The 13,847-nt window shown below is 42.3% G+C and overlaps 1 protein-coding gene across 3 annotated transcripts in view; it reads right to left on the bottom strand.

Moving 5' to 3' along the window:
• Nucleotides 1-3,924: 3,924 nt before the first annotated feature.
• LOC133635217 (serine/threonine-protein kinase MAK-like) overlaps nucleotides 3,925-13,847 on the bottom strand; it is a 55,172-nt gene continuing 45,249 nt past the window's right edge. For 2 of the 3 annotated variants that reach the window (XM_062028138.1, XM_062028139.1), the window contains 6 exons: nucleotides 10,692-10,888; nucleotides 10,505-10,626; nucleotides 10,180-10,290; nucleotides 8,511-8,612; nucleotides 8,277-8,354; nucleotides 3,925-4,429 (listed from right to left, as the gene is read on the bottom strand). In XM_062028138.1, the coding sequence (XP_061884122.1) occupies nucleotides 4,278-4,429; nucleotides 8,277-8,354; nucleotides 8,511-8,612; nucleotides 10,180-10,290; nucleotides 10,505-10,626; nucleotides 10,692-10,888 (762 nt within the window). In that variant the 3' untranslated portion in view covers nucleotides 3,925-4,277. The remainder of the gene's footprint in view (nucleotides 4,430-8,276; nucleotides 8,355-8,510; nucleotides 8,613-10,179; nucleotides 10,291-10,504; nucleotides 10,627-10,691; nucleotides 10,889-13,847) is intronic. The other variant, XM_062028140.1, reaches the window with a different exon arrangement.

Genomic DNA, 13,847 nt, shown 5'->3' with positions numbered 1-13,847 from the left:
TGCCTTTTTCAGTAGCTGTTTGACTATATGGACTCCTTTCTCTGCCTTCCCATTGGATTGCACAAACAAAGGGCTTGCGGTCACATGTCGAAAATCATACTCCACAGCAAAACTCCTTACAGTTGTAACAGGGTCCATTATCGCTGTATACAACCTGTGGGATCCCATGTCGAGCAAATATTGATTTCATGTGTCTTATAACGCAGGTTGCTGACATGCTTGGAAGTAGCGCCATTTTGGGATAATTTGAGAGGTAATCAATCACAATCAAGTAATTATTTCCATCCAAATAGAACAAATCCGTCCCAGCTTTTTGCCAAGGCTCCTCCGGTAAGTGTATAATGGTCATTGATTATTTTGCTTGCTTTGCTTGATGTTTTAGACATGTTTCACATCTTGAAACCATCTTGTCAATATCTGAATTCATTCTTGGCCAATAAATAGCAGTTTGTACTCATCTCTTACTCTTCTCTATGCCAAGATGCTCTAAATCACATATGTCAGAGTCAAGGCCCGCGGGCCATATCCGGCCCGCGAGAAGGTTTTTTACGGCCCTTGGGATGATCTTGATTTATTATTAGAACCGGCCCGCAGACCGCAGATCTTTTTTTTTTTTTTTTTTTTTTTTTTTTTTTTTTTTTTTTTAGACCGCAGATCTTTTACACGCACCAAGCGGATGCCGGTCCAAGGTTCCGAAAGGGGGTGAGCGGCCCGCCGGGACGCGCCTGCCGGCCGAAGGGCTGCAGCCCGGCCGTCAGTCGCGGAGCCCGCCGTGCCACGCGCGCCAAGGGGGCGGGCCGAAACCCTGCCCCGAGGCCCTGAGACTTCTGCTTTGTTTCCCCAAACCGCGCGTCACCGCCGGGCCCGCACCACCGTCGGGCTGCAGCCCGAGCGTCGGTGGCGGAACCCGTCATGTGCCGCGCGCGCCAAGCGGAGCGGGGGGGTCAAGCGGGCCGAAACCCGCAGGCCACCCCCTCACCACGAGGCCCTGAGACTTCTGCGTTTGACCCCTACGCGCGGCCCGTCGGGACGCGCCCGCCGTCAAGCCACGAGGGCCAGCCGTCGGGTCGCGGAGCCCGCCGTGCCACGCGCGCCAAGGGGCGGGCCGAAACCAGCGGGGGGTTTCGGGGCACCCAACTCGCCTCCCTCCCACGGAGGGAGGAGGGGGGTTTAATGTGAACATTACTGTGCAATCACATATTTAGAGTTTTTACTCAATTCAAGTTTAAAAGTTAAAGTTTAATATTTGTTTTCACTGCATGTTACTTTTCCTTAAACAAAGTGTTGTTTTTGATTTATAGATTTTTGCACTTTATTTTATTGTATTTCAATTTAATTATATTTTAAAAATATTTCAGTTGAGTGGATGATAGAAAATTGCTATTATTGTTTTTTTCTTTGAAGTAAATTTAGCCCACTTTTGCTAAAATAGAAAATATAGGCTACTGATGGTGCCTTGAATACCGGTTTCTTTCATTTAATGTTCATGTTATGGGGATTTTTATATAAAGGAAATTTGTCTTTTGTGTCTGTTGAAAATTAAAGATTACTGACAGAGCCATAAGAAAATATTGCTTTATTTATCTGATCATATTGGAATATATTTGTTAGGTTTTCAGTAGGTTCAATTAGGTTCACTAGACTATATGCGTCATTTAAAAATTTTTCAATGAACATTCGAACAGTCCGGCCCTCGGCTTGTAGCTAAATTTTTTATTTGGCCCTCCGTCCATTTGACTTTGACACCCCTGCTCTAAATGAAGTCGTTTAAGCATTTCTAACCTCAGTGACTGCGGGATAAGTGAAGTGAAGTGAATTATATTTATATAGCGCTTTTTCTCTAGTGACTCAAAGCGCTTTACAATAGTGAAAGTCTCAGCGAACATGCGCCTACGGCCTCTACCAAACATTCATTCACATTCATACACCAGTATGAGTGGCAAAGGGAGCAAGGTGGGTAAAGTGTCTTTTGGCTATCCTTCTTTCATACTCCTGATGACTCTTTGTAAACAAATGTCTCTGTTTCAGCTGCGATATGCCTGGACTTCATATCTGATACAGGTAACGATTCATAGATGAGGTTTACATGCAAATTTACATCAGTCTCTGTAGAGCTAATGCTGGGAGCATCACTGTATTTTGTAGCTTGTGACAGAGCACAATGTGCTTCCAGGCGTATAGATGAGGTCGAAATCATAGCGTTGTAGCTTTATCATGAGCCCTTGGATTCTTGGAGACATCTCGCTGAGATTTTTCTTGTTTATTGCAATCAATGGTTTGTGGTCTGTCTCTGCTACAAATGTAGGAAGCTCGTATATGTAACTGTGGAATTTTTCAAATCCATACACAAGTCCGAAGCATTCCTTTTCGATTTGTGCATATCGACACTCCGCTGCAGTCATTGTTCTTGATGCATACGCGACTGTCCGCCTTCACCTTCTGACTGCAGTTTTATTGCAATCAATGGTTTGTGGTCTGTCTCTGCTACAAATGTAGGAAGCTCGTATATGTAACTGTGGAATTTTTCAAATCCATACACAAGTCCGAAGCATTCCTTTTCGATTTGTGCATATCGACACTCCGCTGCAGTCATTGTTCTTGATGCATACGCGACTGTCTGCCAATCTTCACCTTCTGACTGCAACAAAACTGCTCCAATTCCATCCTTTGGAGGAGTCTGTAGATATGTTCGTCTTTTTTGATGGATCAAAGTATTCAAGCACGGGCTCCGCTGTTAATGCTGTTTTTAGCTGAGTCCATTCCTTTTCATGATGTTCTGTCCACTTGAAAACACATCTGTCCAACAATAGTTGTCTCGGGTACATAGCTTTTGAAGAAAGATTTGGAATTAATTTCCCAATGAAGTTCATTATTCCTAAAACCCTCAAGACTCCTTTTTGATCTTCTGGTCTGGGCATTTCTAGTATTGGGCTTATTTTTTCCTTGTCTGGTTCCACTCCAGCAGCTGTGAGCTTGTCTCCAAGGAACGTGAGTGCCGTGAAACCAAACAGAGGCGGGGGAGGAAGATCCCCTGTGGCCCCTCGTGGGCGCGCTCGCGGAGCTGGCGGCGAGTAGCCGCCAGCGGCTGGAGGAGTCCCGCCAACAGTTGCGGCTCCAGCACATGTTGGCGGACCGGACGGGGAGTTGACGAAGGAGTTGACGAAGAAGTTGACGAAGAAGTTGACGAAGAAGTTGACGAAGAAGAAGTTGACGAAGAAGTTGACGAAGAAGAACTTGACGAAGAAGAAGAAGTAAATGAAGAAGTTGACGAAGAAAAAGACGTAAATGAAGAAGAAGTTCACGAAGAAGAAGTAAATGAAGAAGAAGAAGTTGACGAAGAAGAATAAGTAAATGAAAAAGAAGAAGTAAATGAAAAAGAAGACGTAAATGAAGAAGAAAAGGACACAGAAGAAGAAGAAAATGACACAGAAGAAGAAGAAAAGGTCACAGAAGAAGAAAAGGTGGAAAAGGAGAAGACCGGGGCCACAGGTGGACCTGGCCGTCATTACTTCCCGCTCCCTCGGAAAAAAAGGGGGTGGGGGGGGGAGTAGGCTCAGCTGGTCGGAATCCCGAGAGGCGGGGCTGGCAGTCCGACAGCGAGGCAGGGCACACTGGAGCCCGCTCCAAGATGGCGGCGAGGAGGCGTGGACGGCGAGCGAGAGCAGCCGGGATCGACGCCGCAAACAGTATCAGGTGCATGGATCGCCCAGCTGGGCACAATCAAAGAATCCTCTTGAACTGTATAAAAGGGCGGCAGCCGGGGACGTGGGTGAGAGAGGCGGAGATCAGAGACAGAGCCAACGAGAAGCGAAGGCTGAGCGAGAGCGCAAAAGAGCCCAAGGAAGGCGACACGCAGCTGAAAAGCATGCAGCTGAAAAGCTGGAGCGGAGAAAAAAGCAGGACACAGCAAGGCTGAAAAGCAACCCGGAAGAGACTTATTTATTGAAAAATAAAAGAAGTCTACACCTGCTCAACAATGTCGTTCCTTGATGGTCCTGAGAACCCGCACGACGGCTTTGAGACCGTCATATACATACATTTTTATTTATGTATTTGTTATGAATTTATTTTTTGGAATATTTTTTTTTACATTCTGCATTTTGGCACCCCCTCCATAGGATGGCGTCCCAGGCGGCCACCTTGTTCGCCAAGTTACTGCTGCAGACACACTTTGAACTGCTTTGCAAATGTATATCGCTGTGGTTGACAATATTTAAACCCAACTCAAGTAATAGAAAATGGACAACATTCAGTCCTGTACATGAGTCAACCCTGTTCTACCGATTGCCTCCATATTTAGCAGTCCAGTCCACTCGTCCATGCACTGGTGGGATGTTCGTGTTTCTGGAGAATGTATTTATTCCTGTGAAGCCTGCATTTGGACAAGGGACTTGAGGAGATCTGAAGACATTGTGGTCTCTCTGAATCTCTGAAAACAAGGAAGGGTAGATTATTGCAACAGTTTAGACTTTTAAAATATTGTACTTATACATATGCAAAATTAAGTACAGCATTTTAAATGTTGGCAACTATTTTATTACAGGACAGGCCAAAGGTTTGGACACACCTTCTCATTCAATGCGTTTTCTTTATTTTCATGACTATTTACATTGTAGATTGTCACTGAAGGCATCGAAACTATGAATGAACACATGTGGAGTTATGTACTTAACAAAAAAAGGTGAAATAACTATTCTAGTTTCTTCAAAATAGCCACCCTTTGCTCTGATTACTGCTTTGCACACTCTTGGCATTCTCTCGATGAGCTTCAAGAGGTAGTCACCTGAAATGGTTTTCACTTCACAGGTGTGCCTTATCAGGGTTGATTAGTGGAATGTCTGTCATGATCTGTGGTCTGGATCATGTTTTTTGTTATTTTCTGTTAGTTTAAGACTCCATAGTTCCTGTTTTTGTGCACCCTTGTTTTAGTTTCCATAGCGACCTATTAGTTTCACCTACCTCTGGTGTTCGGGACACGTACATGCTCTAATCAAGAGACCAGTATTTAAGCCTGTCTTTGCCTGTCAGTCGGCCTGGCGTCATTGCTTGTGTCATGCGATTGCTTGTTTCATGCTTAGTTCATGCTGCTCGTGTCCAATCCCAAATTTTTGCTAGTTGTTCGATTCATGCTGTGTCCACGTAAGTCATGTTTATTTCATGCCACAGTTTCGTGTTTGTTCCAAGCCATAGTTTATGCTGTTTGTTTCATGCCACAGTTTTGTGTTTGTTCCAAGCCATAGTTTATGCTGTTTGTTTCATGCCACAGTTTCGTGTTTGTTCCACGCCATAGTTTATGTTTGTTTACCTCATGCCCTGCCAAGATTTCTTGAGAAGATTAAAATCATCTCCTACCTCACACTGTTGTCCGAAGTTGTCCGTTCTGCATTCCTGGGAGAACGACCCCGCAGTGAGCCGCAAAACCCCCTCGTGACAATGTCTTGCTTTATCAATGGGGTTGGGACCATAAGTTGTGTTGTGAAGGATAAAGCACTCTAATACATGTCCAACCCCCACTGTAGGTCAATATATCTTTAGCTATCTGTCACTATCTACGCTTGGAGAAATTATTGAATTTTTCCCAATCTCACCTTATTTGGTGAAAAATTATGTTTATCTTCAAATGCAAATTTTGATGGGTATGCCTTCACTTTGGCTGTGCTTGGTTAACAGCATTTCTATATAGGAGCTTTTAACCATGCAGATAAATAGCAATAGTTTAAAAATCGCAATGATTGTTGAATTCTTAAGACATAAAATCCTTATTGCTTGAATCTAAGTATTATTAGTTCCAGCTTTTAGCCACATTTCCAATCTCTACTGAACAATGCCGACAGACTGCTTTCATTGTATTCTCTTGTCTTTTGTCTGTCACGAAGGATACGGGTATCCAGGTTCTGGTTTCTCCTTAAAACTATTGCTTAGTCATGACTTCTGCTACCACACGTTGTGCTGCGCTGTCCAGTATTTTTCTACCAGTATTTTTCTACCGAGTAGACATAAGTAGTGAGGCACTTTCCTGTCCCTCTAACTCGGGGGTCAGCAGCCCGCGGCTCTTTAGTGCCGCCCTAGTGGCTCCTTAGACCGTTTCCAGAGAGTGAGAAAATGGAAAAAAAAGAACTTTTTTTTTTGTTTTGATATTGTTTCTGCAGGAAAACAAACATGACACAAACCTTCCTAATTGTTAGAAATCCAACTGTTTAATGTTATACATGCTTCACTGATGAGAGTATTTGGCAAGAAACGTTTTGTCCTACTAATTTCAGTGATCCTTGAACTCATCGTAGTTTGTTTACATGTACAACTTTCTCCGATGCTGCCACAGAAAGAGGTGTTTTATGCCACTCCTTCTTTGTCTCATTTTGTCAAACAAACGTTCAATGCTGTGTGTGAATGCACAAAGGTGTGTACTAGGGCTGCAACAACTAATCGATTAAGTCGATTAAAATCGATTATCAAAATAGTTGGCGATTAATTTAGTCATCGATTCGTTGGAACTATGCTATGCGCATGCGCGGAGGCTTTTTTTTTTCTTTTTTTTCGCTAATTTTTTTGTTGTTGTTTTTTGTTTTATAAACCTTTATTTATAAACTGCAACATTTTAAACAGCTGAGAAACAATGATCAAAATAAGTACAAAAACAGTACAAAACAGCGCCAGGGCGGCGCTGAGGCTACGTCTCATGAGGTGGCGTAAGCTAGCCAAAGATGTGGTCATGTGCAGCTCACGTGGCGACGCCGTCTCCTTTGCTGGAAACATATGAAAAATGGCGCAGGAAAACACTACCGATAGTTTAGCGGAGAAACATCTTAAGGTTATTGCTTCAATGGAGAAAAGTGTACGACCTAAGTCGTCAAAAGTGTGGGAACACTTCACTTTAAAGACTTCAAAGAAGACCGTTTCCTGCAAAATGGCACGGAAGTACAACATTGCTTCAGGAGCACCTGCAAAAGGAAACATGTTGGAGCCATGGATGAAGGGAACTCATGGTACGTAACTTTTTAAGTCCATAGTGGCAACAGGCATTCATGAGTTCAGCTTTTTTGTGAGTAACGTTAACGTTATGCCTTTGTTGCAACGCGGGGCTGATAATGTGTCTCCGGCACATTTGACTCCGTTTTGAGAGAGAAAACGCACGGTTACCAATTTCGAAATAAACGTAACGGACAGAAATATCTCAGGTTGGGTTCATAATGGATCAATGTAGCCGGGCCGATAAAGCTATATAAATCTATTTAGATTTGAGTGACGCTTTAGTATAACTAAACGTTATGAAGGTGCTGGAATATTTCATGCTATTATTCAGAGGCAGCCTAAAATGAATCCTTTATTATTCACAACAGAAACATGTACAATATCTGATTCAGTTCTGATCTGATGAGTTACATTTCTGTGTTATTATTGGTGTATGCTGCACCCCCAATGTCCAGAACATGGTGCCAGTAAGATGGGTTTTTTCAATAAAATACTGGAAAGGATAGAAATGTAGTTTGTCTCTTTTATCCGATTATCAATCGATTAATCCAAGTAATAATCGACAGATTAATCGATTATCAAATTAATCGTTAGTTGCAGCCCTAGTGTGTACATATTGATTCATTATGCCTCGTTTGTAGGTATATTTGAGCTCATTTAATTTCCTTTACTTATTTCCTGTGGGTATTTAATTTATATTTGCATGTCTCATGACACATTATCTGTATGCAATATTGGCTGCATTTATGATAGTTGTTTGTGTGCCATGTTGTTCCAGACCACAGCAAACATTACCCAGCTTGCAAAGATTGTAATAAATCCATGAGAAGAAGACAGCCTGCCGTTTCCTTTAACTTGGACACACACATCTATACCTTTGGCAATTCTGAGCCAGTAATTTCCAGAAGTTATCTAATCCTGTGAGAAGCCTCTATTTTACTAATGTTTTCCAATGTTGTAAAAATGTGTAGAACATTTTTTAAAATACAACATTTTTGCCAACAAATAATAGTAGGCTAACATAGCTAATATAGACACTTACATCATCTGTTGCCTTCATTATAACACTTATACAAGGCTTTACATTTTTTGCGGCTTCACACAGATTTGTATTTTTTATTTTTAGTCTAATATGGCTCTTTCAACATTTTGGGTTGCCGACCCCTGCACTAACTCAATGTGTACACTGTGAGGAACTTATTCACCTCTGTTCAGAAATCCAAAGTTCTGTGCTGAACATTTAGATTAAAAATAAACATCTACCGTTACATTCATAGTATAAACTTTTATTTTACTTTCTTTACCTTGATGAGAGAAGATCACATTCTTGGACAGTTTGATTTTTGAGTCAATCCTGAGATCAGCAGGGGTTGACAAATCAACTAAGCATGGAGATGAAAAGTCAGTTGGAGGAGTTGAGCAAATGAACACAACAGCTGTTAAGCATTTTAGCCATTTTGTACTACCAGGGGGTTAGTATGCTGATTTATAAAACCGGTAACTAAGATAGTAGCACGTGCTGATATACAGTAACTTACTAGCACAGGGGCCTCCTATCTGAGTCTGTGGGGTTATCAGTTTAGCATCTCTAGTTTCTGACTTCTCACCAGGTGAAATTTTTGTCTTGTACATCAAGGAGTCTGGAAAGAATAATGCAAGTGATGCATAAGTTATTTAGCCACAGGTACCTGCTTCCTTCCTTTCACCTTGTCATTAAACAATAATTAAGTACAAAACCCAAAACCGGTGAAGTTGGCACGTTGTGTAATTTGTAAATAAAAACAGAATAAGCATGTTGCAAAAAAGTTGGCACAGGGGCATTTTTGCCACTGTGTTACATGGCCTTTCCTTTTAACAATACTCAGTAAACGTTTGGGAACTGAGGAGACCAATTTTTGAAGCTTTTCAGGTGGAATTCTTTCCCATTCTTGCTTGATGTACAGCTTAAGTTGCTCAACAGTCCGGGGTCTCCTTTGTCGTATTTTACGCTTCATATTGCGCCACACATTTTCAATGGGAGACAGGTCTGGACTACAGGCAGGCCAGTGTAGTACCCGCAATCTTTTATCATGAAGCCAAGCTGTTGTAACACGTGGCTTGGAATTGTCTTGCTGAAATAAGCAGGGGCGTCCATGATAACGTTGCTTGGATGGCAATATATTTTGCTCCAAAACCTGTATGTACCTTTCAGCATTAATGGTGCTTTCACAGATGTGTAAGTTACCCATGCCTTGGTCACTAATACACTCCCATACCATCACAGATGCTGGCTTTTGAACTTTTCGCCTATAACAGTCCGGATGGTTCTTTTCCTCTTTGGTCCGGAGGACACGACATCCACAGTTTCCAAAAACAATTTGAAATGTGGACTCGTCAGACCACAGAACACTTTTCCACTTTGCATCATTCCATCCTAGATGAGCTCAGGCCAAGCGAAACAGGCGGCGTTTCTGGGTGTTGTTGATAAATGGCTTTTGCTTTGCATAGTAGAGTTTTAACTTGCAATTACAGATGTAGCGACGAACTGTAGTAACTGACAGTGGTTTTCTGAAGTGTTCCTGAGCCCATGTGGTGATATCCCTTACACACTGATGTCGGTTTTTGATGCAGTACCGCCTGAGGGATCGAAGGTCACAGGCTTAGCCGCTTACGTGCAGTGATTTCTCCAAATTTTCTGAACCTTTTGATGATATTACAGACCTTAGATGGTGAAATCCCTAAATTCCTTGCAATAGCTCGTTGAGAAATGTTGTTCTTAAACCGTTCGACAATTTGCTCACGCATTTGTTCACAAAGTGGTGACCCTCGCCCCATCCTTGTTTGTGAATGACTGAGCATTTCATGAAAGCTGCTTTTAAACCCAATCATGGCACCCACCTGTTTCCAATTAGCCTGTTCACCTGTGAGATGTTCCAAATAAGTGTTTGATGAGCATTCCTCCACTTTCTCAGTCTTTTTTGCCACTTGTGCCAGCTTTTTTGAAACATGTTGCAGGCATCAAATTTCAAATGAGCTAATATTTGCAAAAAATAACGTTTTCCAGTTCGAACGTTAAGCATCTTGTCTTTGCAGTCTATTCAATTGAATATAAGTTGAAAAGGATTAGCAAATCGTTGTATTCTGTTTTTATTTACGATTTACACAACGTCCCAAATTTGCTGGTTTTGGGGTTTGTACATTTTGCCATTGAACTTGTCTAAAACTGACCTTTAATAATAGGCAGGTCCCCTTCTTGTTCTTGAGCTAAACCCAGGATGTGCCGCAGGGTTGTACTGACTCCTTGTTTCCCAGTCGATGAGTTACTCTTTGGATCAATGCCTGAAAAAAGGGTCAGCATTAATCCAATTTTGCTATGCTTCTTCATCGGTTTGCACATTTTGCAAAGTTTTACAATATCCATCCATCCATTTTTTTATACATCGTTTGTACCTATTAGGGTTGCGTGAGCCCGACAGAGAAACTAAGACCATGAGAAAATTTGATAACTCAAGTAAGACAAGCATCATGGGAGGACTTGATAGCGTTTTCTCACCTGGTAGATATCTGGACTGCCGCAGATAATGTTGCTTGGGTGACAGTGTTGCGGAATCCCCTCTGTCCAATCTATTCCTGCTTGTTTGTTTTAATGGCGGCGACGTCTTGGACTCTGGAAAACTAGACAGCAGTGTTTTTTTTGGTTTTTATATACTCCATATGGTTACTAAAATGTTGGTACATACCAACTGCTGGCAGCATCAATGGTTCCATCCCTCAAAGAATTAATTGTTGGTTTTTTGGAGATGGACACTCCAATGTCGGCATCATCAGCAATGTCCCAACTGGTGCTTGACTTGATAGACGTCTGGCCCCATCGTCTTCGTCCAGCCCTCACCCTGGTAACACTGTTCTCTGTCCCTGCGGCAGCTACTTTCGTAGTCTTTCATATTTTATTGGAGGATGGAATTACTTCTTTTAAATAATGTTGCTGTGTATGATGGGAAACTGCAGGCGTACTCACACTAGGCCATTTGTACCGTGCTGGACTTGGGCCCCTAACTTTGCGGATTCTTTCCAGTCTGATTAATTACTTGCGAGAAATGAAATGATTTCTTGATACAGTCATGGCCAAAAATATTGGCACCCCTGCATTTCTGTCAGATAATGCACCACTTCTCCCAGAAAATTGTTGAAATTACAAATGTTTTGGTATTCACATGTTTATTTATTTTGTTTGCATTGGAACAACACAACCCCCCCACTGCAAAAAAAAAAGCCAAATCTGATATTATTTTACACAGAACTCCAAAAATGGACTGTACCTTTTCAAAATTGTAATAAATAGTTGTATTCTAAGCATATAATGCTCCTTTAATTTGTAATTAAACTCACCTGTAGCAAGTAACAGGTGCTGGCAATATAGAAATCCCACTTGCAGCCAGATAAAATGGAGAAAAGCTGACTCAATCTTTGTGTTGTGTGTACCACATTGAGCATGGAGAAAAAAAAGAAGAGCAAAGTGTTAGGAACTCGCATGGCTGCCGTTTTTGTGACCCCAAGATGCAAGAACCAGGAGGACGATGAGCAGGTAAGATGATTTTAATTATCATCAACAGAGGAGAAAGCAGTCTTGCATGAAACAGTTCCAACATAAAGGTGATCTTCGAGCATCGAGGAGTGCTCGAGACAAAGCATAAATAGGATACATGTTGATTGGCAGCCGGTGTGGACCGGCTGCCAATCAGCGGCAGGTGAAGAAAAAACAGTGCTTCGCGGAACAAACAGGAAATGGAACAAAATAAGAGCACTGACGGGAAGTAAATAGAAAAACAAGGAAACAAACAGAAATCAAGTGACCGATCGTCACACAAAGAACTCTCAGAAGATTTGAGAACCAAGATTGTGGAAAAAGCATGGACAATCTCAAGGCTACAAGTCCATCTCCAGAGATCTAAATGTTCCTGTGTCTACTGTGCATCATCAAGAAGTTTAAAGCCCATGGCACTAACCTCCCTGGACATGGACGGAAGAGAAAAATTGATGAATGCAACGAAGGATTGTTAGAATTGTGGATAAAGAACCTCGATCCACTTCCAAACAAAGTCAAGCTGACCTGCAGACACAGGGTACAACAGTGTCAGCTCGCACTATCCGTCGCCATCTCAATGAAAAGGGACGCTATGGAAGAAGACCCAGGGGGACCCCGCTGCTCACACAGAGACATAAAAAAGCAAGTTTGGAGTTTGCAAAAACTTACCTGAGGAAGCCAAAATCCTTCTGGGAGAACATCCTGTGGACAGATGAGACTAAAGTGGAGCTTTTTGGTAAAGCACATCATCACACTGTTTACAGAAAACAAAAATAAATCAAAGAAAATAACACCATCCCAACAGTCAAACATGGTGTAAGGTTCACTGATGTTTTGCTGCTTCTGGTACCGGATGCCTTGACTGTGTGCATGGCATCAGGAAATCTGAGGACTACCAAATAATTTTGGGGCATAATGTAGGGCCCAGTGTCAGAAAGCTGGGTGTCTGTCAATCAATCAATCAATCAATGTTTATTTATATAGCCCTAAATCACAAGTGTCTCAAAGGGCTGCACAAGCCACAACGATATCCTCGGTTCAGATCCCACATCAGGGCATGGAAAAACTCACAACCCAGTGGGATGTCAATGTGAATGACTATGAGAAACCTTGGAGAGGACCGCAGATGTGGGTGAACCCCCCCAACCCCCCTCTAGGGGAGACCGGATGCAATGGACGTCGAGTGGGTCTAGCATAATATTGTGAAAGTCCAGTCCATAGTGGATCTAACATAATAGTGAGAGTCCATTCCATAGTGGGGCCAGCAGGAGATCATCCCGAGCGGAGACGGGTCAGCAGCGCAGAGATGTCCCGGACCTGTGCCCCCCCTTCCACAAGGGAGGGGGGGGGGCAGAGCAGAAAAGAAAAGAAACGGCAGAACAACTGGTCTAAAAAGGGGGTCTAATTAAAGGCTAGAGTATACAAATGAGTTTTAAGATGGGACTTAAATGCTTCTACTGAGGTAGCATCTCTAACTGTTACTGGTAGAACATTCCATAGTACTGGAGCCCGAATAGAAAACGCTCTATAGCCCGCAGACTTTTTTTGGGCTCTGGGAATCACTAATAAGCCGGAGTTCTTTGAACGCAGATTTCTTGCCGGGACATATGGTACAATACAATCAGCAAGATGGAGCTAGACCGTGTAGTATTTTATACGTAAGTAGTAAAACCTTAAAGTCGCATCTTAAGTGCACAGGAAGCCAGTGCAGGTGAGCCAGTATAGGCGTAATATGATCAAACTGTCTTGTTCTTGTCAAAAGTCTAGCAGCCGCATTTTGTACCAACTGTAATCTTTTAATGCAGGGCAGCTGTGGCTATGAAAGTAGCTTACCACCACCAGGTGTGAATGAATGATGGGTTCTACATGTAAAGCGACTTTGGGTACTTAGAAAAGCGCTATATAAATCCCAGGTATTATTATTATTATTAATGCTAGACATAGGGAGACCCGAAAATAATACCTTACAGTAATCGAGACGAGACGTTAACGAACGCATGAATAATGATCTCAGCGTCGCTAGTGGACAAAATGGAACGAATTTTAGCGATATTACGGAGATGAAAGAAGGCCGTTTTAGTAACACTCTTAATGTGTGACTCAAACGAGAGAGTTGGGTCGAAAATAATACCCAGATTCTTTACCGAGTCGCCTTGTGTAATTGTTTGGTTTTTAAATGTTAAGGTGGTATTATTAAATAGGTGTCAGAGGTCATGGTTCTTCCAGCAGGAAGAACCCAAAGTATACTTCAAAAAGCACACCTAAATGGCTTAAGACAAAGCGCTGGCGAGTTCTGAAGTGGCCATCAATA

This window comes from Entelurus aequoreus, linkage group LG19 (assembly GCF_033978785.1).
Source record: "Entelurus aequoreus isolate RoL-2023_Sb linkage group LG19, RoL_Eaeq_v1.1, whole genome shotgun sequence".
NCBI lineage: Eukaryota > Metazoa > Chordata > Actinopteri > Syngnathiformes > Syngnathidae > Entelurus > Entelurus aequoreus.
This window is presented reverse-complemented; position numbering and strand designations above follow the sequence as displayed.